At 41.5% G+C, this 26,799-nt stretch overlaps 1 protein-coding gene across 3 annotated transcripts in view; it reads right to left on the bottom strand.

The window, feature by feature from the left end:
- Positions 1–588: 588 nt before the first annotated feature.
- The window catches only part of ip6k1 (inositol hexakisphosphate kinase 1), a 32,053-nt gene continuing 5,842 nt past the window's right edge, over positions 589–26,799 (bottom strand). For 2 of the 3 annotated variants that reach the window (XM_041954065.1, XM_041954073.1), the window contains exons 2-9: positions 15,117–15,364; positions 14,129–14,287; positions 13,785–13,911; positions 9,273–9,513; positions 8,107–8,288; positions 7,154–7,329; positions 6,015–6,248; positions 589–4,606 (exon numbers count right to left, since the gene is read on the bottom strand). In XM_041954065.1, the coding sequence (XP_041809999.1) occupies positions 4,085–4,606; positions 6,015–6,248; positions 7,154–7,329; positions 8,107–8,288; positions 9,273–9,513; positions 13,785–13,911; positions 14,129–14,287; positions 15,117–15,125 (1,650 nt within the window). In that variant the 5' untranslated portion in view covers positions 15,126–15,364 and the 3' untranslated portion in view covers positions 589–4,084. The remainder of the gene's footprint in view (positions 4,607–6,014; positions 6,249–7,153; positions 7,330–8,106; positions 8,289–9,272; positions 9,514–13,784; positions 13,912–14,128; positions 14,288–15,116; positions 15,365–26,799) is intronic. The other variant, XM_041954082.1, reaches the window with a different exon arrangement.

Raw genomic sequence — 26,799 nt, 5'->3', positions numbered from 1 at the left:
CAAATGAGTGAAAGAATATTCCTAAACTTCACGGTTCCTCAGAGAAGATGAAAACGCAAAGAGGAGTGTGACTTTAAAGCAGCTATAATTGATATTTTTATAATGACAATGTATCAAATGACAATATGAAAACAATATGACAGTACGAAAGGTGTCGCTTGTAGTAATGAACACCTGAATCTGCAGCATCTCTCAGCTTCATGTTTCAGCTCATTGTTTGGCTGTCTGCTAGCAGGCAGCTGTTTTCAGAGAGAACTCAAATCCAAAGAGAGACTGAACACTGGACTAACATTCATCAGGTGGACACAAACATCACTCCAAACTCACCATATCAATTTCAAAACTGATGATATGTCAATGTTGTGTTCATGACTTGTTTCTGCTGCCAAAAAGGGGCTAAAAACTGAGCCAGTTCTCCTACACTGATCACACAGATCCCTGAACTTTGTGATCCTGAATTACGTGACTCTGTCTCTGCCCCAGCTGCTGCTAATGTTCTGTTTATATGTTCATTTATGTTACTGAAGAGAGCTGGCAGCGTTTTATATGACTCAGAGCCTTCTGCAGTAATTACAACACGAGCCCAAAAGCTTCTGGAAAGATTTAATCTCACTTACTTTCACTGTTCTAACAAACAGTCAGGATGATGTCAGATGCAGAAAATGCTGCTAAATAACTGATCAGTCATTGAGGCTAATATCCATGATGAAACATGATCTGAGAGGACACGTGGACCATCACCGCTCTGTGATGACTGTAACAAGAATGTTTGATGCTGTGGTGGAAACTGACCAAGACAGGACGTTAATGTGCATGCAGTTCTTTGCCAACTCCTTAAATGTGAAGTGAAACAAACCAAAGACTAAAGATGGCGTCTACCTCTGTTCTAACACACAAATGTTCAATAGAGCTTCCCACCTGAGCAACAACTCCACAGCAGGCACAAGTGTTGGATTTAGGGAGCTGACTGAAGTCTGGATTTGCTGTGACGGTTTTCTTCATGAAACACAATCTGGTTTTGTCTGCTGAAACCCAAAAAGTGTCAGACTGAAGCTGAGTCAGCAGCAAATATAACAGACTTGAGTTGGCTCATATAATACTGCGTATTCTCCTGACATTTCACACATTGTGTCTCTGATGTACGTAATTTCTTTACATTTTATACATCTGGAGGGGGGAGGACATGTAAAAGACAAAACATTTACCCACACACATGGGTAAAGGTACAATAAAAAAATAAATTATCACCTCAATAAACCAAAAATAAAATATTCATATTAGCTCTCTCTTCCAGCTCCTGGAGTTGAGTTCCTACTGCTGTCCAGCAGGGGGCGGTGTTGCGTCACAGCCGGCCTCTGGAACTTTTTCAAGGAAGCATAAATGGACAAATGTGATTGGCTAACACTGTCTCATCAAGACCAATCGGATGAGATAAACAGTGACATCTTCAGATGAGACGTTGTGCCAATTCTGCTTCTGCAGTTACAGGATGAGGAACTGCTTTTTTTTACCTCTTGTGTGTGACACATTTGAGGGAGGGCTGAGCAGTAATTCAGCATTATTTAAAAATGTTTCACAAAATTCTGCTGTCCAAATTAACGATTGAATGAATGAGCAATTTATAATTGACAAACCTGCTGAAAGTGAAGTTTTTCTGATTTTAAGGATAACCGTAGAACACCGTTCATTGCCATGAACATGAATTTGATTATTTTGTGTGATTTTGCACAGATTTGTCATATTGTGATTTTATCATATATATGTATAGAATATATGTAAGAAAAATATTCTCCTTATTAAATATTCTTGTTATTCAACAATATCACCCAGCCCAAGTTTAAATAATAAGGCTGGTATTAGTCTATATTTTTGTATTGTAAACCAATCCCATGAAAAGACTGAAACCAACAATGAGTCAGTCCGTCTCTCAGAGCTTCCCTCCTGCCTGTGGCACTCAGCTCAAAGCCCATTGGTTCTACTCAAGATGTAAAACCTAGAAACGGCCCACAAATATATAGCTGACAAAACAATCTCAACATCCATGGAGTAGCTGTTTCCAGAGCTTTTCCTATCATACAACCCACCATTCCCATTTTTCTGAGCACTTTAAGGACTTCTCGTCTATGTTGGGAGTGAAAGTTAATTCTGGACTTTGGAAACAGCAGCAAGAAACAACATTAAGTCGCTGTTCAGGAGTTTTTGATCTTTTAAAGCCAACATGGCTGAAAAGTCTTCAAAGACTTTTTAAAATTTGGAAATTTACAATTCCATGATAACTGAGCACAACTGAAAGCCCCAGAACAGCCATTAAATGGACGCTGGTCTAGAATGAACTTTCAGGGACGCCCTGGTGGTCGTCCATGAACCACAACGTCCCCAGATTGAGTCAAGCCAGAAGTTTCCTGTCATCTCTCTACTGCTGGAGATAAAAATAAAGGCATAAATAACCCTCAAAAAATACTTAGAGGAAAGAACTCTCTTACAAATATATAATTTAATTTCAGGCACAGTAATTAACTAAAACGGCTGAACAATGTAGTTGTTAGCAAATCAAACAGGAGATAATAATGTATTTATTGGGGAGTCTTTTCAGCGGTGGATTAATCCACATTTGATGCTCTAGTGAGTATTTGGGGCAGCAGGACAGTGTATGTGGGATTGAGTCAAAATGAAGAAACATGTCATCCACTGTTTTTCATTGTTCCTGGGCGACATTGGAGCTCTGTGGCACAGACAAAGAGGATATATCAGGCTTTGAATACACACATACAATACTTCTTAATGGATGAATTCATTGTTGGTTTGGGTCATTTCGTGGGATTCGTTGACAATAAGGAAAATATCACCAGATTTGGGAAAATGACACTTTTGCTTTTGATATTACACATTAACCCAGTGGATGATTTTACAGGACACCAACTAATGTTTCTGTTTTAAGCCCCAAAAACAGGACATATACAGCGGTTTTAGAAATGATCTATATTTCCTCCTTAAAACCTACTTCTACGATGCAAATCTCTGTTGCACTTGATCACCTCCTCCCTTTGGGCAATGCTGCCCTCCGCACTGCTGAAGAAAAAGAGTTGCCATCTATCGTCGCCATCTATTGCTTTAACAGATGCTTGGATGTGTTTCTGAGTGTGTTTTCAAGGTAACGCTAAAAGAGTCTATTCACCTGTCCAGGTTTGGTTTCTGTAGAGAACAAGGAGTGAAGGGGAGTGGAGGGGAGGGAGGTCAGAGTGAGAGGGGGTAAAGTGAGAGTTGGCCAACTTCGGTGGGCAGCCCCTGGGATCCAGCTGATTGGTTGTTCAGAGAGGACGCTTTGTCCTGCTGTGCTGTCAAACAGCTCCACAGACAACTGTTCCCAGGATATGTGTGCATGTGTGTGTGTGTGCGCGTGCTCTTGTTCGTCTATCTTGTTGAGGACCAACTGGAGTTTTTTGACCTTGGGAGTGAAGACATTTTCGGATGCTCCTCACATCCTTCAAAGTTTGACTTGGTGTTACAGTTAAAAGACCCATCTGTGACCCAGTGTGTTTTTCTTATTGTACTTTACTTGGATGTTTGAGCTTCCCTGTGCAGAATGAAGTGTGTGCACAGACAATCTACACAGTGAAGCTCAAACAAGCAAACAGTTCAGTTTAGGTTGAATTCAGGGTGAGGGGTGTGGCTAGGCATTTAGCTGTGATGTTTAGGGTTACGGTGGGGGCGAGGGAATGCATTATGTCACTGAGGGTCCTCACAAGCATAGAAGTACAGAACAGAAGTGTGTGTTGTGCAGAGCCCCAGACAGACCGAGGTTCTCCATATCATCTTGAAGTTTCAGCCATTTCAGCTCCACTGTCCCATCTCCTGGCTGTTGCTATAGTAACTACTCGACTGTAGAATGCCCATGTTGCCATGGTGACGTCCTGAAGAACCCTGTTCCATATTTACAGCCAAACTGTCTCAATTCCTGAGAACAGCGCGGCATGACCTGCACTAACTGCACGACCTGAACTAACTCACAACAAGCTGTGTGTGTGTGTGTGTGTGTTTGTCTGTGTTTGTGTACGTGTGTTTGTATGTGTGTGTATGTTCGAGGCTACGCCAGGTTGTCATCCCGCAGGCTCTCCAGGATCTGGACCAGGCTCTCCAGTCCAAACACGTAGCCTCGGTCGGGCCCGTCATGCACTGCTGTGTCGCCACGAAACCCCTTGAAGGTGGAGTGGGCGAAGTCGATCATACGTACGTCCACCAGGGGGGGCTGCTGGGGCTGGGCGGCGGGAGAAGGAGGGAAGGAGATTAAATTTGGAGCAGGGGAGGAGGAGTCCGGATGGGGGTGAGGTAAGGAGAGAGGGAGGGGGGAGGAGTGGCAGTCTGACTTGGTGGGCGGGGCCTGTGAGGGAGGACGAGGGGAGGGGGCGGGCGAAGCAATCAGTCCAGGTCCCTGAGAGGACAGTGTCCCTGGGTCTGGGTTCTGGCTCATGTCCGTTTCACAGGGAGCACCAGGGGGCAGAGGTGCGTGGGGCCCGGGGCCACAGTGGGCCTCTGCAGGGGCCGCAGGAGTCTTCTGTTGTGAGGCTCCATGCTGCCCAGAGCTGAGGACTGAAGGGCCCTCAGGTTCCTACACACACAATCAATCAGAGATCAGCAACAACCCGACAAAAACAAAACATCAGCAGAAGACACTATTTTAACCTTCAGAAAATGATGCTTAAACCTGCAATCATTTTTGGAGTTTTTTTTGAGGGCAGGGGAAACTAGCTGCAAAAACAACACGTACATCTTATAAGTTAAGATAAGATACAACTTAAGTCATCCCACACTGGGGAAAATATGTTGTTACAGACAGCAATGATAGCAAGAATAAAGAAGGAGAAATAGAAAAAGAAAAGAACAAATGGACAATAAAAGGGAATATGACAATCAAACTTATACACATTATATAAGAAAAAGTGTATAAAAATAAAGTTGCCTTTAGAAGGATGGCTCAGTTTCTCAATGGAAAACTTATGAATTGCAAAGCTTTAAAGCTAAGGATGCTAATATTAGAGAAATCAGCAAGAGTAAGAGATTCTGAAAGTATAATCCAATGGAAAAATCCCATCCCCTCTTTCAGGCCTCCCTCCAAAGCCACTCCCTCTAAACACATGAATGGACGAGAGAGCGCAACACAACGCTCTCATCGCAAACCATATCCAACCGCCTCCTGTCTCAAGAACACCTGACGTTATCACAATAAATGTAAACAGCAGACTCCCGCCAAAACAACCCAGTTAACTACCTGTCAAACAGAAATACAGCCACCATGGTGTCATTTTCACACCCTTCTGTGCCAGTCATGTGATAGTAACTCGTTATAGCTTTTTCAATATATCTGCCTAGCCTTGTAAAAGACTTTGGTCATGTACAATGAGTTGACGGGCAGAGTGTGTAGGTAGACAGGCTGACATGCTTATTACAGGCCTGCAACAGCCACAGATACCAGCCACAGAAAAAATGCTTCTAAAATACATTACCTAACTTAGCTTTAAGTGGACTGTCTATTAAAAACATCTATCACAGTTTCATCCACTATCCTTAATGTAGTTGTGTGCACGTGATTTTCCTGTGCTGTGAAGTATTATTACAACATTTCAGGTGCACTCACTTTCAGATTGGCCTCCAAGTAGAACAGTTCAGGTAAAGTATTCCACATTTAGCAGCCAGAGAAAATTTGTTTCCACTGCCCCCAAGTGGCCAAAAAATCTATTATTGCAGGTTTCAGATTAAAGATACTGTCATGTGCCACACAGTTGTGATTTTATGTTTCAATACAAGAGGGTTTATTTCATGAGAAAACAGAACATGATGTGTCCCAACAAACAGTCACGTTTATAGTGAAAATTGGAATACAACAGATTACAAAGTTATGTCATGTGGCAAGAGTAGCTATCCCTGATTCATCAACTGATGAGATCACCATCATAGGGATTTATTTTGACACTAAACACAAATCTTAACCCTCCAGAGTGTTTCAAGTCCCGGCTCACCTGTCCCTCATAGATGATGAGCAGTGAAGATGAGTAGAAGCGATAGGACGCCTGCCTCTCCAGCACTGCCTTCAGGCTGCGAAGCTTATTCAGGATTGGTTCAAAGAGGTCCTGCCTCAGACCCTTTCCGTTGTGCATGTACTGGTAGAGGGCCTGGTGGAAGCCGTCGATCGACAGGCCGCGGCCGTAGTACTTGTTCCTGCAGAGGTAGTGACCAGTGTTGAGCTGGTACACCTGCAGAGACAGGTGGGAAACCCTTTAACACTGTTCACATTCAAGATTACAATTTTACATACAGTACTTTAGACTTTTTTATAGAAGAATCCAACATCTGTCACACAATGTGAAGAATGCAACATTTATGCATTTTTTACTTATTTTCCCTATTTTGTAGCCTAAAGGGTTCAAGGAGTCTTTATTGTCCCCATGGGGCAAATTGCTCTACAGCCAGCAGTAACAAAAACAGGCAACAATCACAAAAAAAACAACAACAACATATTGCACAGAGAAAATAATAGATGGGACAGTACATTAGTCAGTCACTTGTTCAGAAGACCTAAATATCAGTACTGACAATGTACAGCTGGTTGTGTGTGTGCACATATATATACTGAAATTCTCAGGCCTAATAATTGTTATTGTGTTGTGAGTAGTGGGAGCTAGACAGTTAAAGTATTGGTAAGTGGGTCTTTGCTGTACTAGAGGTTTAATTGGCAGTAGTATTTAATTTCAATTTAACCATATTTCACACTCATAGGTCCATATCAGTATAAGTAGTATAATGGTAGTATAATGCTGAAGTATCAATATGTCATCTGATCCTCTGCCTCTCAAGAGACAAAACTAGCAAATAATTACATAAGTAAAATCTATACAAGACTATGCTTTGATGGTTCTTTGGGTGTACACACTACCGTCTTTTTCTAAATGTACATGAGGAATCTAATTATTATTAATTATTATGTTACTCTGGACCTTGCAGAGTGAACCCTGACAAATTGATGGATGTCCTGAAGATAAATGAGTCCATATCACTTCTCCAACATCCTTTGTAGATTTTCTTTTGTTAATGACTGCCATGGACTGACGCTGCTATCTATTCCATGATGCTGACTGAGCAATGGCAACGGTCGTTGTACCTGCATGCCACACACTCTGACTCCCAGCGTCGCTGAAGTGCTCTGTTCACATTTCTTCATCTGCCTGGCTGCCTTCTCCTCGGAGGCGTCGTCTCCATGCTGCCTGGTGCCCATCTTCAGGTCCAGGATGCAGGGGTAAGAGAAGTGGTGAACCACATTCTCCAACAACAGGAACTCTGGTTAAAACACTGCAGTTAAGGACCAAATTTCTGTCTGACAAGCGAACCATCTCAGATCTCCACCCAATCTGGAGATGTTTTTTATGGGAGTTGGAGAGATACACAGTTTATATTTTTCTGTATTTGAATCACATTTAATCATTTGGATTTTGCACTTTTTTGCAAAAAAGTAAAGTGAACATGGTAAACTTTTAGAAACACCTGCAGCTGCTTTGTCTGTTGTCTGACGCTGTCTATATACAATTAAAGGGAAGGCAAAGAAAATCCCTTCAGCCTCACAGATGATCACTGGATGCTGATCATTTTTATAATCTGAATGTATCTGCACAGGAGACAGCAGCCCTGTTGAATCTGCTTTGACTGAAGACGGATGGACCTCATTGAGGACAGTGTGTGTGTTGCAGTGTTTTCCAGGCAGCTGCAGTCTGCTCTCTTTGAAGCTGAAGATCAAAACACAACCTCTGACCTGATAACCTCAGTCAACTCGCACCCTCCTCTTTCTTTCTCACAGCCTCACTGACATTTACATTCAGTGCCTCTTTTTGTACCAGTACACTACTCCACTACTCTACTACTGCACTAGTCAGAGTGGTCGGCAGTAGTAGACTACTTGTAGATATTAGTATTTTAGCCAGTATCACTAGATTTGCAATAGCTACTCTGCAAATATCAGTGTTTGCATGTGCATATTCTCTACAGCTACATTCACTCAGGTGTGGTGGCACGACGGCCACTGTTGAGTATCAGTGGATGTGACTGGCTGAGGAAGGATACTGAAGAGTTTGCGATCCTTGGATTCAGACCTCATGCGGCTGAGCTGCTGCTTGTGGCAGCGGAGGCTCCAGGGGTTGTAACTGATCTTCTCTGAGCTCAAACCACTGTTCCAGTCCAACATCTGGAAGGGAACATCTGAGTGGATCTTTGGGTCGAGCCTGGGACTCTTCAGCTCTGCAAGACTACAGGGAGGAGGACAGAGGATAATTCATGCAAAAATAGCTGTTGGTGACTCTCTGTTCAACTGTTCAAACTGTTGCACATACAACAGTCTTTAAAGTTTTGCATTGTTCACACTAATCTGACCACAGGACTGCACTGTGAAGTCTCTGTTTATTTGCCCCAAACAGCCAATGCCCTGAAGGTGTACCTAACTAACAACTTTTGAACAGAGTGTGTGTTTTTATGTGTCAGCTCAATTCTAACTGATCTCACAACTCAGTGACTCCGGTTCTTTGTGTCATTTTCCTCCAGTCTCTCCCCTTTGCTCTTAAATCTGTACATATATAAGGTAGCCTCATAAAAGTCTCAAGATAAGCTCACAGTTTTCCCATTTTAACCTTGCACCATCATGTCTGAGCCTCTTTGTGCTAAGTCATGTCTTTCTATTGACTCTGTGTCCAACTGCACCTCATCTAAAATTCACTCTGTGTTCTGTCTGCACGCAGCTGAAGACATAAACAGGACTAAGAGTCTACAGCCACGCTAGCAGTTCTGTGAAGCTGCAATTACGCACAGCAGTGCTTTGAGCTAAACACTTACATCACAGTGACAATGCTAACATGCTTTTGCTTTAGTAGTTATAATGCTCATCATAAGAGCTTTGCGTGTTAGCATTTTAACATTACCAATCAACACTAAAGACAAAGTAGAGCTGAGGCTGATGGGAATGTGATTAGCTTTACAGGTGTTTGGTCATAAACTGAAATGCTGGACACATTCTACTTTTGGCCTGATGATGGCACTAGATAAAAAGGCCGAAGACTGCTTATGTGATTATGATTCATCCTGATGGGGACATGAATACGGACTCCACATTTCATGTTAATCTATCCAATAGTCACATTTCAATCAGGAGACACTCGCATTCCTATAGACTAGCAGCTAGTGTGGCTAAAACCTACAGAAAATATACACAATAAAATAAATCCTAAAAACATTCTTACTTATCAGAGGTGTCGGTGTCGTGCGACTCCCTCCTGTCGGGCCTCTCCTCCTTGTGGTCAGAGGAGGAGGAGGATCGATGGAGGCTACGCCGGGAGTGTTTCCTCCTCGGCTGCTCCCTCTCTGGGGGGTCACGCTCTTCATGCTCTGCGGTCCCTCCCTCCATGTTGCTCTCCACATAAGGGTAGGCCACCAGGTTGATGTAGCCGTCAGAGTCGCCTTCGAAACAAACCAGCACCACGCCTGACAGGACAGAGCAGAACAGACAGGAGGTTTAGACACAGCAGACATATTTATTGCAATAGAGTGCTGCACAGATCAATCAGTGGGTTTTCTTCACAGGTTTTTTAGTTAGATGCCTGAGATAAAGCCTGGGGTTAACACAAGCATAAGACTTTTTTGTGAAACTTTTTGTGAAACGTTTTGTTTCACTGCATAAAATATATCATACCCCACTAATGAATTTTGAAGCTTTTATGTGCCTTAAAAGATGCAGTTGGTAACAAGTGGCTAAATGAGAAAACAGAGGCTACAATGACTGCATTTTTAATGGTCTACTCAGTTCTTTGTAACCGAAACCTGAGACAAGTCTGGCAAAGTTCAAACTATATCCAGTATCAATCTCCACTATCTACTTGTTACCTTTCAGTATTCAGTTTAAGATCCTCCTGCTGGTGTGAAAAGCTCTTAATGGTTTCACAGTAAACACCAGACATACTGGTTTTCTGTGTGTATTTCTGTCTGCAAATCCACTGAGACAACATTTAGCATTATGCACCCAAACATGGAAACATTTCAACAGTCACTTTAAAGCTGTAGTAATCAATATTTTTATTTCAACAATGGATCAAGTGACACTGTGTCATGTGAAAGTATGACTTGTTGTACAGTTAATTTGTACTGTTTAAACAAAACAACTTGGTCACTTGTGTTATTAAATGGCCATGACTCAAAGTGTTTACCATAAGGGTGGGCAACACAGCTGCAATATAAAAATCCTGCATTTTTTATATTGCAGCAGCTTTCCAAAGATAAGTGACACATTGCAGCAAAACTGATGGAAGCCCCCATTCACATGGTTCCCCATATGGATCATATGCTATGACCTTCACAGTCACCAGACCTACCAGTCAACCCAAAGGATCACTTTAGACTGAAGACTCTCCACCACTACCATCATCACACCAAATGAGGCAAAATCTGAAGCAGACTGAAGCTCTTCTGGAGGCTCATGCAGGAACAACACCTTGCTAACACACTTAATGTTAGGTTTTACTGTAATGCGCCATCCATCTGTATATCCAGATATAGAAAACGTTCTGGAAATTCAATTGAGAAGCTGTTTATAGATGAAATACCCACATAGGAATGTCTGACAATGTTTGTAGGGGCAGAGTGGAGCATCTCTTCCCTGCTACTTGAGACAGCGAACATCGTCGCTGTTTTCTCAAACTGGATTTTGCTGCTGTCAGTTTGATCGCAGGTGGGAAACCAACTCCAACATCCAAACTGGAAACCTGGACTTCTTGACCACCTCCACACCCACCCCAAGGAGAAATTTAATCTGACAATGTCAAACAGTTTCTAGATGAAACAACCTTGACAGATTCAGAAAGTCATCCCTGAGCAACTGTCTGTCTGTCTGCTGTTATTTAATCAGCAGGACAATGGTAGTTGGCAGAAATCCAGTGCTAAATATAGACTTTTTATGGACCACTGTTGTCATGGCACAGGAACCCACAACACCAGGAGGGTGGACTGGTGGGAATACAGACATACTAGTAACTGCAGGTCAGTGTGGTGGGAATATGCTATACATATAATGTAGCTCAGTATGCTACAGACACTGAGTAGCAGGACTAAAGTGGGATATGGCTTCAGTAATAATTCCCTCCTCCTATTATAATAAATGCTTTAAAAGTCAACACCAGGTTTGATTTCTTTCCAACTTGAGTGATATTTTAGTCATATGCTTCATGTGTGTTAAGATTTCATCGCACAGTAGATTTTGATTTCCACTCTTGTTTTTAAATGTGCAAATTAAAAATATAAACACATATAGGTGGATGGAAACACACTTAATCAAACTGAGTCTTCAGCCTCATTTTCACTGCATGGTACAGCTCGACTCCACTCACTTTTGGTAGCAGGTACCTCTACTGATTTTGTTTCCACTGCAGATAGCAACATGTCAACGTAGGCAGGATTCTTTAGCTGATGGTCATAGCGAAACTGGGTGAAACTGCCACAACATCATCTTCAACCCAACATAAACACACAATCACAGGAACAATGGAGGATATCAAAAAGGATGGTGTTCTTGATTCTTGATGTGTGGCTGTTTATAACAGCAAGGAGACAAACTTTGTTTCAGAAAAGACTGAAACCGAAAAAACTGGAGAGTTTAGGAAATCCTACATCAACGAGACAACTCTGGTTGCTCTGTGTTGCAAAGTGGTAAGAGACAGTGTCTCCAATCAATCTTCTTAATACCAAAAAGAAGCAACCATCAGGTACCAATTGAAAAAAAAAGAGCAGGTGGAGTCGAGTCAAGCTGAGCTGTCCCATGCAGTGGAAATGCCTCCTTAGAAGAGGTCTGATCAAGCACAATACGTGAAAACACCTGTGAGGGTGAACAGTGGTTGTGCAGGGGAATAACATTTACTGTTCTGTCTTCGAAGATCTTTTCAGAGCTTTCTCACAACACTTTGCAACTAAGGTTTTGGATCTGTGAGTAACACCTCAATGTCTACTGCAAAGAGCACTGTGGGACAACAGTGTCCACCAACAGCACAGTCAAAAGTCATGACTCAATCTGTTCCGTATCAGTGTGTAGTGCTGAAATGGAACACAGCTAGTGTCTCATAGCGCTTTCCTGCCAACATTTCTACACCAAAGAGAGATGAAACTAATGTTCTATAATGACGATTGCATTCCATTTAAGTGTGGCAGTGTCAGGACCCACATGTTTTGTTTGTTGGCTCACTAAGAAGCACACCTAAATGGAACAGAGCCCTCATTAATGTTCTTAGTTACACCTCCTCTATCCACCATCAGAATCTCTCCTCATCTCCACCCTCCCTTCATTCAACCCCCCTTGATATTCGTCATTGTTTCCTGTCTTACATAGTTTAAATGATAAATGGGTCACATACGTGCAGGAGAGGATGAGGTGTGCGTGTGTGTTCACTGGCTGTCAAAGTGTGTTTGGGTCTGTTACTACAGCAAAAGCAAGAGGAAGCAGCCACAGAATGTGCCTGGTGATGAAGAGCAGGGCAGCTAAACCACTTCACTGCCAGTAAACATCCGTACTTCCGTCTTTCTCTGTCTGCCTCTCCATCCGCCACCAAACCAGAGGAGTAAAGATTATTTAAAGCAGTGTTTGAATAACACTGAGCTCCCCCAAAACAGACCTGGACTCCTTTGAAACCAACAGAAAAGTTAAAATGAGCCATTACACCTACTGTCACATACACAAACATACAGAAAAAAGCATCTCTGCACACCTGAATGTGCAACAGGTGGATTACAGGGCAGGAAAGTTAAATGAGACCACAAGCTTTCACTCTAATTGCTGGCTTATTTCATACTTAATACAGCAGTCCAGTCAAAGGATTCATTCCAACAGTAGGTGAGACAACATACACACAGTTTTAACTTCCATTCAAAGCATTGTGAAACCTGAAATGAATGACATGACAAATAAAAATAAAGTCAAGTAAAGATCCAGTGTCCCCTAAAAGCACTCATTTTAAATGCTGTTTGTGGCTCTCTGGCCTGCTCTTTATCTTCTGTCGATAACATAATTGATGTAGACGTGGCAGGGTATGTTTTTATATATTATGACTGTGGGCTGATTTCATATTGTATTGTTTTGTATGTGAAAGTATTGCGTGTGGCTGTGTCAGATTAGATGGATTTATCTACAGTGAACTCATCTGTGGTTTTGTGATGTGGCTGCGGGGAGTTGGCCACAACAAGCCAGTTGTTGACACTCACTACAAGAGCCTGCAACTGAGAAAGTGTGTTCAAAATGCAGAGTGGCTACAAGTAAGCTTTGTTTATCTATTGCCACAAAAACCGCTTACACCTCCAGCTACAACAAACAAATGTAGTGTGGGGGTCAGATGTGACACCGTAATAACAAGTGTTGTGACTGAGAGGGAGTGCGAACTAGTGCAAATATGCACTCTGAGTGATAGTCGTATGACGGCAAGCTAGACCAAACCAAAAAAAAGACGCTAAAAAGACCAAGCCTTAACCTCGACTATTCCAGGATCAATATGTCTCATATGGAGTCACACGTGCAGTTATCGGTACAACATATTCACCGTTTTGTCTGCAGTGGAATACTGTGGAACATTTCCAAGAAGGGATACTATGAGGGGGGTTCTTAAGCCCATTTCCTGTCAGACAAAAAGGGTTGGTAGAGGTTGGTATAGGGAGATCACCAACAAATCTAGCTTTGCTTCCGTGGCCATCCGAATACTAAAGATCAGTGAAATGTGACTGACCTTTATATTCTGGAGTGAACTCCTTCATTTCTGGAGGCAGAGACTCGTAGAAGCGCTGCTCCCTGCTGATCAGAGGCTTGCACACCGTGTGATCATCATAACGCATCATACTGGTGTGACCTCCCACCTGCAAACACGGACACACACATGAAAACACGCAAACAACAAGAACTTAAATATCTACTAAAACACCAACAAAGAGGACCCTTGAGTCTTCTTCATATACTGTACTTCAGATGTTTAAGTTTGGTCTTTTTTGAGTGAAGGTGGGGTTTTTTTTAGATAAAGATAAAAAGATTGATATCACCAACATGGTGCTCTACATTTATTCTCTGAACACACACCATTCCTACACACCTGGTGTATGAAGGGCTCCAGTGGAACGCCTCCTGCTCGTGATCGAAGTGAAGCCCCTCCCCCTGGCCCCGCCCCCTGTAGCTTGCTGTCCATGTTGTTGGTGTGAGGGAGGCACATGGCTCCTGGCGGACGCACCGCGCCTCCTCCTGCAGAAGAAGGAAGCGTTGATCACAGTGAAGCTGCCAATATACTCAGAAGGGCACATTGTATGGAAGAAAGGCTTCACAAAACCTTTTCCTCCAAACTTTAACGATGGACAACAAATAGTCTGAACCACTTCTTTACTAGTATTACCCTGACCCTGCACAGTTTTGCTCTGGCAGCAGCTCTTACTAGGGCTGGATATCAATAAAAGGTCCAATGTATAGGATTTAGTGGCATCTAGTGGTGTGGTTGCAGATTGCAACCAACTGAACACCCCTTGCTTCACCCTCCCCTTCCAAGCCTGTAGAAGAACCTACGGTGACTTTCTCTAAAGTCATTGTTTGGTTCGTCTGCTCTGGGCTACTGTAGAAATATTGCAATGCAAGGTCGAGGTCCCTTTGTAGGTAAGAGCTCATTCTAAGGTAATGAAAAAACAACAGAGTTCTGATTATCCACTAATTAAAGCATACTTATGAATATTTAATTCAATTTCTGCCACTAGATGCCCCTAAAACCTACACACTGGACCATTAAGTAGTCAGATGTTAAATGGTACATTACAACAGGATTACAAATCTGACCAGACATTTGATGTCAACTTTCAGTTCTCAGTGTACCAGGTGAAGTTGTTGACATTCAAACTTTTCAAAAATAGCAAGTGACTTTTGAATAATCATTTTCTGCATTCGTCCAGACAAAGGAAACAAAACAGTGTGAAAAAGTGTGAACACTGAAAACAAAAAAAAAAATAATTCTATGATCTCCAGCTGACTGAGTGATTTGTAGGCTCTTCACTGTAACACACCAGGGTATTCCTGGTCCTGGTCTTACCCTGGGCATGGGCTCTGGTGTGCAGTGACGGGGAGGGGGGGGCACAGGGCACCACGGGCTGCTGGGAGCGCACGCCGGCCCCGGGGGGAGGCGGCGCCAGACCGAAAAACCACCTCGCAAAGCCTCCAATCAGAGTGCTCCAATCCACCGCCGGCAGCACAGAGACCCAATCTGGACAGGGGTCGGGGGGGCAGAGTTGGGTAGGGGGCAGGAGAAGCAGGGTGTCTGTTAGGCAGGGTCACCGCTTCCTGTAGAGAGAGGAAATAACATCATGTTTAGTTCAATTGTTGTGTAGTGTTAATTGATTTTTTTGGGGCAAGGCAATGCTCTGTAAAACCAAAACTGAGCTGAAAGAAGCTAAAATGCTCCCTAAAGCTGATGGGACGTAAGTGAGTGATATCATGATTCTCTGTGAGTTTGTCCCTATGAAAGACCCATTTTACATCACATATAGTAATTAGATCCATTGTTGATATAAAAATAATGATGAGTGCAGTTATTTAAAAAAATGTTATTTCTCAAAATACAAAAGAAACAAATTGTAAATGTCAAGTTTTTCTCAGCAGCTGTGATTTTAACTGTTGCGGCTTGTTGGAAGTGACATATAGGCTGGAAGTAAGTGCCTAAGAGAAGACAAATTGTGGGGGAAGCCTGACTTCAGCACATTTTCATTTACAACACTTCTGATCTAACTGTGTCTGAAATAGGCAGCTGATAAAAATAAAACACACACTTTTCTGGGCACGTCGCCACAAACAGTTGACATCACATGTTTTCAGCTGTCGGCTTCAACCAGTCTGTGTTATACATACGCACAGGCGCACACACACACACACACACACAGTGTAGCATACATGCATTTAAATCTCCCTCACATGCACATGCATGCACAAACACATAAAGCTGTGTTTTCATCACTTCAGAGGACATCACATAGACTTCCATTCATTTACTGAAGACATACCCTAACCATTAACCACTACTTGCCTAACCCTGACCCTAACCTGACCCAAAACTCAACTGTTTTGAATTTTAAAACATCATCAGTAATCTACAGGGATATTTTGTGATTCAGAGTTCATTCTACAATAAGCAGTGGGCACACTCTTTCCCAAATACAACAAGCAAAAGACTGAAATCAAAGCCTATCTGTTGCTGAGTAACATCTAAAATAAAAAACACAATTTGAAAGGATTAGCATTTGAAACAATGACACTGAGGATGATAATAATGGAGCACATTATTAACATCAACATTTTGCAATTACCACATCAAACGGCTAAAGACACGACACAAATGTAACAGAGCTTGTTTCTAAAACCTTGTGAATTTTTTTTCGACATGTAAATTTCTATTTGAGGTTGTTATTCAAATTAGGCAAAAGATGATGGTCCAGTCTTTAAACATATCCTGAAAAAAAAAAAAAAGATCTGGTGTAATGCTGTGTCCATCTTATAGTTGTATTATACTGTTGTCATGTACAAGCAGCATGAGAGGCATTGATATAAACTATGGCAGATCTGCATTACAACTTAGTTCTACTTTTCACTAATCTCCTAAAAGCCTGCTGTTGCTTTTACTAACGCAGTGATGTGACCATCAGACATCTTTTACAAAAGCTGAGACACTCCTCTGAGAGGCTCAGACCCATATCATACACACTACAGTAAGTAGTAAAAAGTATGTGTATACGACGGTCCAGCCGATTCAGTGCACTTCTGGTCCAGGTCTGTTTTTCCTGGTTTCGTCCCTTTAATTCAACTGAAGGTGCATTTTAATGCTACATCATGAAGTAATATTTTAGACAATCATGTTCTTTCAACTTTGTGGCAACACTTTCTTGAAGGTCCTTTCTTGCATCAACATGACAATACCCACAAGCACAAAGCCAGTTAAAGAACTTGACTGACCACGTCAATGCCCACTTCTGTATAATGAAAGCCCTGCCGTGCTCCCATTATGTCCCTTCAGTTGCTGTCATGCTATTGGTAACTAGCTAAGTCTCGTCTCATTTGTGGTCCGATAAACAGGAAATTCATCAAATCAGTTCCCTGTATCACTATTTTCAGACGCTAACTATGGCTGAACAATTTGTCTACATTTTTTTGAAATTGCAACATGGCCTACTGCAAATTTCAAATTGCAGGGGGCCAACAGTTGTTACAGGTGAAATGTGTGTCAGAATACTGTTTTACATCAAATACTGCAGAGATTTTCTACCTTACACATCATATTCTACGGACTTAGGAAAACGCTGTTTGGTACAGATCCAAGCAAAATGACACAAACATCATTTCAATGTTTTTCAATAAAAATGAAATCTTGTAGAAAACCTCCCCAGAAGAGTGGAGGCATTTATATCAGCAGATCAATGCCCATGGTCTTGGAATCATGTTGAATATATTCACATACATGTGAAATGTTCACATGTCCACATACCACCTCATCATGCCTGAAGACATTAGAAGAAGAGATAAAGTTGAATGTACAACATAAGGGAAAAAAGAAGACGAAGGATTAGCAGAGAGACGCAGGCCCATGAATGATGTCACAGCCTTGTTTGTGTGTACACAGTATACACAAGCAGGCTGTGTTTCTGAAGGCATCATCTGGTCAGTGTCATGGCTGCAGTGAGGCATGACACTCGCTGATGATATCATGTTGTGGGCTCAAAATAATGGAGTTAACACCAAACACAACCTCCATGGTTCTTAAAATTGTAATCCCCTTAGTCCAGATAAAACAGCATTTCCAGAGTATCTAGCTTCTGAATCGTGACGTATTTCTGAGTGAAAGGGGACAACCAGGCCGGACATAACTCTGGGAGGAATTTGAATGTTGAAAAGTGGGTGTGTCATCACAAAGACGTAAACTTTTCACTTATGCTAGAAATCAGTTCTCATGTGGAGCTGTAGAGCTGTCAATGTAAACTTAAACTAATTTAAAATCAAAGCAGACTCTACTGGGAAATACAGCAGCACTGTTTTTTTCTCACACACACACACCTGATTGTGACTGATTAAAATCAGACATCTCATCGGGTTATCAATGCAGTTACTACATGACCTTTAAACGACCTCCTCACTCGTTAAATATGTGGCATTTGTTAAATGATGGAGCACCTCTGAATGTTTCCCTGAAGATTTATAGGCCTAATATTAGATTTCTTTCTATTGTTAGCAGAGGTGCAGTGTAATTCAGGAAAGGCAAGACTCCTCAATGTAAAATGCAGTGTCTGAAGTCATCATCATTCTTTTATATCTAAGGCAACATCAGGCCGGACTTAAACACTGCTTTCCTAACTTTTTAAACAAAAAACAAATATAAAAAATCTATAAAAGATAGAAATGTACTGAATTATTATTTATCAAAATAACGGTATCCAAAGACAGATCAGCCCATAGTCACCTGATCATGTCAGTATCAGACCAATACCTGATATCAGTATCGGTGTGTCTCCACTGAATGCAATGTAAAAATGAATATAAAAATACAAAGAGAGGTAATTACATCATGCAAGTACTGTGCACTGAAAGGCTACAATCCACAAGAAAGTGGATGAACTGCCCCACAAACCGAGGCCTGCTATTGACAGTACAAAAACAAGACGTTGTTTTTAAACCACCATGATACAAATCTTGGCCATAAACAACAAGTTAAACTACTATTCAGTGTCCAATATCAATTTCAGGTCTTAAGCTATTGCACCGGCTTTCACTGTGACTTCATCACTGAGGGTTGTGACTGACTGGTCGTTTGATTGAACCTCAATTCTCTTTTTGATTTGGACATTTTCTGACAATTTTTTGTGTAAGAGAGCGGCTTAAATGAGAAGCTGAAGGCACCAGACACTTACTGAAAACCTCAACTTCTAACATGTTATCAAGGTAAGAAATGCCTTTGACTGCACTCTTCCTGTTGTACGAAAACGCACTCGCACTGAGCCCACATCACAGGCTCCAATCACGACTGCTGGAAATTCAACATCTAACAGTCTCAGCTCAAGTCACGATCCAAGCTTGACCAAGCATGAGCCCCAGATGCCGGCTGCAGTGCGCAAACACACACAAAACAGTGATTCCCACGAGCAATGAATTCTAAAGTTAGCAGCAAAGAGTAAACATCAGGTCACATCTGTTCTGGGATCAGTAAAATCACTGTGACGATCCATGACTTCTAACATTCCACTGCACTCAACAACAAATACAAAAATCTGAACATGTGTCTCTGGGAGGCCTGCAGTCCAGCTCAGTACTCACATATTCAAAGTGTTCCAAGAGATTATTCATTAATACTAACTTTCAATTCTGAATGGTTAATAGGTTATTGCTAAAAATGCAAGACTCATTTTTTTGACCTCATAATCTCATAGAACACAGAAAATGACAATGAATTTTACTCATCTGTCAAACAGTAATTCATTCTCATCAAAACAGGTGATCCCCTCACGCTGCCTGTAGTGCCGCTATGAGGTTGACATGCTTTTTTTACTGAAATATCTCAACAACTATTAAATGAATTGCTGTGATTTAGTACACACATTCATGGTCACCAGAGGATGCCTTGCAATAACTCTAATCCCCTGGCCTTTCATCTAGTGCCACCATCAACATTTCATTTTGCCTGCACAACTAATGAAATTCCCATCAACCTCAGATGTGTGTTGTGTTTAGAGCTAATTAGCAAATGTAAGCATGCTAACACAAAACGATGAAGGTAAAGACGTAAAGATTATACTTGCTAAACATCAAAGGGTTAGCATTATCGTCATCACTGTATCATTCTTAAACCTGTTCGTTAAACCTGTTCGTTTTTGTTTTTTCAACCTCATATCATCATACAATTGAAGTGTATGTTAATGGTTGTGAAGCATTTAGTAATTATGCAGAAATGCTCACTTGGGCAATGTTGTTAAAGCCAAAAAATGTTTTACCCTCACATTGCATTAATTCAGCAGTCTAAACCTGATATGAGGTGTTTGTATTCTGAGGACTGAACAACGTGATTTAGTGTTTTGCCATTTGGCAGAATTTTTAGGACAAATTTTGGGATGGGTTTTCAGTAGAGTTTTGCGCAATACAAAATACTGTACTGGGCAAACACCATAGTATAAACAGTCCAGTTAGATTTTTAAAAATCCAACTGTATATACTGTCATACTGCCCAGCACTACTAAAGGGCTGACTGGATAATAGAAACACAAGACAGTATGAAAAATAATAAAATAATGAAAAATAATACTTCAGTTTTATTCCTGGTACAGATCAGAAAGTATCTGGTCACACAGAGTTAGGCACAGTATTTGGGAGATCCAGTGAACAGCTGGTATTTGGTAGCCCAGCCGTACGGTGGTCTCATCTCTGTTAGTACTCTATATGTGTCTCCAGTGCATGTCTGGCACACAGACAACAGGTGTGTGTGTCTAACAGGCAGCGTCCTGTATGTGGTGTGATGCAGAGGGCTGGGAATAGGCTGGCAGAGGTGAAAGTCAAGGACGACTTGCCTCCCCCATGCTCTCTCCTATACACACACAATCCTCCTCCTCCTCCTCCTGCTTCCTTCTTCCCTCTCCCAAATCCCCTCATCTCCCATCCCCTCTTTTTATCTCCACCCCTCCTTAAATCCTCCTGTCTCCTAGGGCTGCGTGATATTGAGGATTAATATGGTAAAAATAACATTTTGACCAAATACGTCAGCACTGATATATATTGATACACAGCACAGTTATTAGATTTATGATTAGCTCTTCATGAGGATATAAACACACAGGAAATTCTCAGTACTGTGAAATGGGATGTGCAATTCTCACATTTTCTTGCTACGATTATTGCGGGAAAAAATATCACAGAAAAGGACCTGGAAAAGGATATGACACTGGTACTGGTCCATGCAGTGACAGTGTGCTGTCTGCAAAGATGTTGTCTGACAAGAATGGACATCTCCTTCACACTCTCCACCTCCGCCACCTCCAACCAGCATGAGCACCGTCTGTCAGACTGAAACTGTAGGAGGCAGCGCAGTAGTACACAGACCAAACAAACAAACAGACAAACAACCCAATCTCTAATCGCCCCCCTGTGTCCTGCCAGGTGTGGTGAATGACCTGAGCAGTCAGCCAATCAGCTTAGAGGATCTGTGTGAGCATGGCTTACATCATCAGCCATCAGTGGGACAAAGCTATGGGCTCACTACAGCTCTACGACACTGTCAGACTGATTAAGATGCTATTTCTGACTGAGGGGCCGTGTGTGTGTGAGTGTGAGGGAATCCTTCTGTCCTTCAGTAAGTCACAGATAAGAGCCAATTAAGGACTTCCAGGAATATCTAAGAGTAGAAGTGCGTAGTTTGGCAGTGAGTTGCATCTGTGTTGAATTTCAGCGGTTACTGAGAATATGCAGCACATTTATCATTTGTAGGAGACGTCGTCAGTCTGGTAGAGCAGTTGAAAGAGAGGCAGAGAGACAACAGAGGTCATTTATAAATTGCAAATCCCTCTGCAGTCTGTCAGAAGACTGTGAGAACATTCTGCAGGATTCCAAATACTTCCAAATGAAGTTATTAGAATTTGTAAATCACTATTTAATTAACACATTTTAACTGAATTTAATAGTAATTTAATAGTGATTTGCTCAGCTGACAGCAGCAGGCATGACATGAAGAGGGCACAACAATAATTGTCTTATTGTTTCTTTAACTAGTTTATCGAAACACAGAAGTACATCACAGAGAACTTGCATTTATTTTGTGCTTCATTGCATTCAATACACCAGGTGTTTCTTAAACAGCCATATACTAGCTTCCCCACTGGGCATTTTCATGGGAACCTTACTTCATATGGAGGCAAATAAGATCATCTCTCTGTCTGAGCTGTCACACACAGTCGCTGCCTGTGGTCACACTAAGCACCCATTCTGTCATCAATGACACAGCACAAGACACAGATTGTAAAACCAGTCCAGCAGTCCATAGAAACTGAAAACTAATTTAAAACTGCACCTGATAACCACATCAAAGTCCCAACACAGTAATATTTAGTAGGCCTACTTCCTGTACATAAACACAGCACAAGATAAATACAGTACCCTACCCTCCCTCCAACAAACACAATACATCAGGGTAGGATGTTCCGATCCTGATCCAAGTCCCTTAACACTGGGTATCGGTCCGTAGCAAGCCCAATACTTATTATATGTTCATAAAATATGCATCTGATACACTGAAATAACAGCTCATAAACTGGCACACCTTATCTTTACAAGCTACTTGATCTGAATATTAATGGCGCTTGTTCAAAAGTATTATCTTGATGAGCTTTAATTATTGATATGAGGATTCTCTGGGAGGTCTGACTCTCGAGACTGATGTGGTGTGATCCTTTACGGAAAAGACGAATCACTCTGCTGGATTTGTTGGAACAACAAAGACACTTGTACAGCTGTGTTACAAAAGACTGGGTACAGACACCTGCTTGGATGGAAAGTACTTTAACCAGACAACAGCCAAGTTTAAATTTGGGCTGCCATCAGCTTACTCATGGAATTAACATTAATTAGCGACAGCTGAAATGACCTGTCACCTGAGACTGTTTGTCATTTTAACTGGTGAAAGTGAAAGTCAACGCTGAATGTTTTGTACACTGCTGTTTGCTAATGATGATTAATGTCAGAGCTCTGCAAATCTGCCAAACTCAGTGTCTGAACTCAGAGTCACTCAGAGTAACACCCAAGGCTAAATAACTTTGCTTATTCAGACACTAATTTTCACTCACATTTGTATGCAGTGAAACGCTCACACTACAGAGTCTGGCTCTGATGAAGGAGAGCCACGTTGCAGCACTAGCAGGGTGAGGTGGACAAAACACATTGGATACAGTCAAGAAGGAATCAGATTTTGATCTTATTTCAGCCTATATCCAACCATTAAAATATGCTCACTTTGGCCTTCATACCAATCCTTAGGAATTGGCTTTATCCAACTTTCTATTTATATTTTCGGCAAGTTCTTGGGATTTCTTTGTCTCAGTTGTACTTCTTATATCTTTAGTTTTTAGTTTCAAGTATTACTATTGCAGCCACACTAGATACAATTACTATAACTGTTGCCACTGCTAGCACTGTTACTCTTGCTCCTGACCATTTCCTCTCTATTTATGTCACTTTTAAACAGTGAGGGGGTTATGTGAAGTGTTGCAGGTCCTAACTGCAGTTTAAATGTACACCACAGTGGAGAAGACCAAGAGAGAAGACAGAATACATGCCTAAAGTCTTGTCAGCCTTAAGACACTTCAACCCTAAATGTCCTGTTCCTTCTCAGACTGTGCAGTAAAGACAAAATGCAAAAAAAAAAAAAATCTTAAAAAAAAGATGTCTCATAGAAAAAAAGTCAAATAACCAAAACAAAGAACTCAATTTATTGTTCGGTCAATAAAACATTCAAACTAATGAGAAAAGCTCACAAACACTATTGTGATGTTTTTTAACTTCTCATTTAGTCTGACCAGAACAGACAAGTAATCAACACCTTATCTAAATTTATTCAATCAAGCACAGCTCTGCTTTGCAAAAGGTGTGCTAACCTGTTAAACCTGTTTTTCATTGGACAGTTGACTAAATGTGCTCACAATCAACATCTATCGTTCCACCTGTAGGTCAACCACCAGCCAAGGGGACTGCTAGATGTAAAAAAGCCACTGGCCCAGCATGTTTTCTGCCAGCCCAAAAATAAACTGCCTGTCATTTGTTTCAATACATGTCAATGAGATAATAAGATATTATATTGAATATGTATCTTAAAAAAGATGCCTGGTGCAAAATCTGAAAAATAAAAATAATAATAATTGTATTATAGGCTACTGATCAAAGATTACTCAACTCAGTACAATGTACCTAGAAGTACATTTTAAGGTTTTGTGAACCTATCAGATGCTTAATCATTTCAATTAACTTAAACCTCATTGTCAGACTCTCATTCTCTACCACCATCACCCTCTCCTTTGCATGGTCCGTGAAATCTGGCCTCTTGCTCGTCCACTAATAGCTACTTAATTAGCCTAATGGTAGTTAGCAGCAGACTGGCAGCAAGTGATAATTAAAGGGAGTAGCTGATGTCCCGTACAGCAAAGAGTGTCACAAAACTATGAGCTCTCAAGAAGGTCAGTTTTACTGCATATTGTAGACATACAATACTGTGTGTGCGTCAAACTCCAACACAGACAGCAGAGATGATAAACAGTGCACCTGTAAATGACACCAAATGCAGTAGAGACACTCTGCATAGTTTTTTATTGCTTGACTATTTTAATAGAACAATGTACCCACCAGGATAGCCATTCAAGATTTACTCGCCGAACGGAAAATCTACCTGCATTTGGCACCTGGCTGGTGTTAATTTCGGACCCTGCACATCAACAACAGCCAGACTGGAACACATCTCCAATCCACACAGGCTCACACTGGGAACTCTGGAAAGTGTTGACCACAGTGATGGTGGTGAAGGGTAGTAAATATAGCTGGGCAGTGTGATGGTATAGACCGCGCAATAGAAATTGGTCCGCAAATAGAGATTTGGCAATACCATGGCTACTGTATTTCCACACTGTCTTTCACAGTGTACACAATGCTACCCTGCTACACAGCGAGCGAGTGGGCGTGTTGATGACATCACAGCTGTGAGTAGCTGCTTCATACTCTTTTCTGGATAACTGTATATTGTTTTCCACTCTTTCCTTGACATTGTGGATATATCCACATACATGTAGCAATGACATCAATGCAAAAGTCATCACTATGGATGAGACCCCCCTCCTTCTGCACACTCTATGCAGGCGCCACCTCTAGTCTTAACCAAACAGAGTGTTTCCAGTAAGTGAGAATGTGTCTGACATGGACAAATGTGCTACATGTGTAAAGGGGCAACTCTGGAGAAAGTCCAGACCTGATTCTGAGGACATTGTCTCCAATTTCCAATTCATATTTTAAAAGTGCAGTCGCATTAAGTGCCTCTGCTACATATTCAGGGCGGCAGCACAATGTAATGATCCAGCTACCTCGCAAGGTCATGTGATTAAGGCAGCAAGACTGCTTACTATGTTCTCATGTGACCTGAGAGTGACAACAATAGAATATTATGGACATATCGCCCAACCCTAATCGTAAATCTAAATTAAAAAAGTAGCCAATCAATCAGAGCTTTGTGGGTAGGATTAACAATGGAGACATAATCTTTGCCTGTGGCACAACTAGAAAGGTTATAACAGAAATCAGCCACAATGGTGACAAACATGGATGTTATGGACGTGGCTGTGCAGGTTGTTGTTAAATTGACTTACAGATATAACTACTCTCAAATCAACATTTAGCAAACTTTCATCTGGCCTAAGCAAGGGTTAATGCAACCACCTCTTAGACAGTACACCACTCATTCTACATCACTACAAGACAGCACTTGGCTGTGTTGGTCCACATTACATACATTAAATGGGTAGGTGTTTGCCATTTCATTGAGGTTGGCAGGATTAAACCATAAAAAAATATTTAGCTGCAGTGTGCACATGGTCAAGCAGGAGCTTTGCTGATGGAAACCTATAACTGCATGTGGAAGAGCTTGGGGTCTTCCACATGAAGTAATAGTAAAAGTCACCACGGGATCCTCCATGAGGAACAGCAGGATGAAAATTAAGGAGGAGAGAAAGGTCTAGGTGACCTTGTTTAGCCTCCTGATAACTCAACCCAGACTCAAATAGCCAGCAGAATGTGAATCCATGGATCCAAACAGGAAACACATGCATAAGATTCATCATTCATGTATTGTGATGGACAACAAAAAAGAGCCATACGAAGTGCTTCCTGTCTGTTATATTGGACCATTACTGACACGCAACACTCAAGTGAAGAAAACTTAAGCTTCAGTGGTAAATTGGACACGCATGTTAATGCTACATGTAGATGGAAGATTACCTTGCCAGGCAGCTGGATCTGAGAATCCATCTTGCCAGGGTTCATGTTATGTATTGGTGGCCAAACAACAGTCATTTCGGAACAATCAGTGTCCCTTGAGGACCTACTGGCAGCTACAGGTGTGTATTAGGAATGACAACAGCGAGCAAAGTAACAGTAACTGCTTTTTTTAAACAAGGCGGCTCCTAAAGAGGAGTAAATTAGACTACATCCAGTGGCTTTTACTTCCAGGCTTAAATAAATGTGTTCAAGCTGTGGGTTGATATTTCAGAATTAATCTACGCCTTTCCTATCGCATCGTGTAACACTGTCATATTATCATGTTAGTTAGGAAGAGCCTGAAGGCTAACGTTAGCTTTTGTCTAATGGTAGCTAACGGGTTATCATATATATTCTTTTACTTAGAAATATGGTCCGATCTCCCACTGGATTTTCACTGTCCATTGTCTTTTCCGTTGCTGATCAGTTGGGAAGCAGTTAAATGATGATGACATAACAGCATAACATCATACTTTTGATAACAGCATTTGAGCTTCCCACCTGGAGCGTGACGCAGCCGTGTGAATGTGGTGTATTGTTCTAAAATCCCAGCACTGAGCTGTTCCGACAAATTCCGTATTCAGAATAAATCCCAGAATTCTACACACAGCAGCAAGAGCCAAGACGATATCATCAGTATCATCCACATCCTAATGTATGAACTCAGCAATTTGTATGTGTGTCTTACT

The sequence above is a fragment of the Chelmon rostratus genome, chromosome 2 (genome assembly GCF_017976325.1).
Source record: "Chelmon rostratus isolate fCheRos1 chromosome 2, fCheRos1.pri, whole genome shotgun sequence".
In the NCBI taxonomy this organism is placed as follows: domain Eukaryota; kingdom Metazoa; phylum Chordata; class Actinopteri; order Chaetodontiformes; family Chaetodontidae; genus Chelmon; species Chelmon rostratus.
Note: the sequence above shows the minus strand (reverse complement) of the source record. Positions and strands in the feature narration are given on the sequence as shown.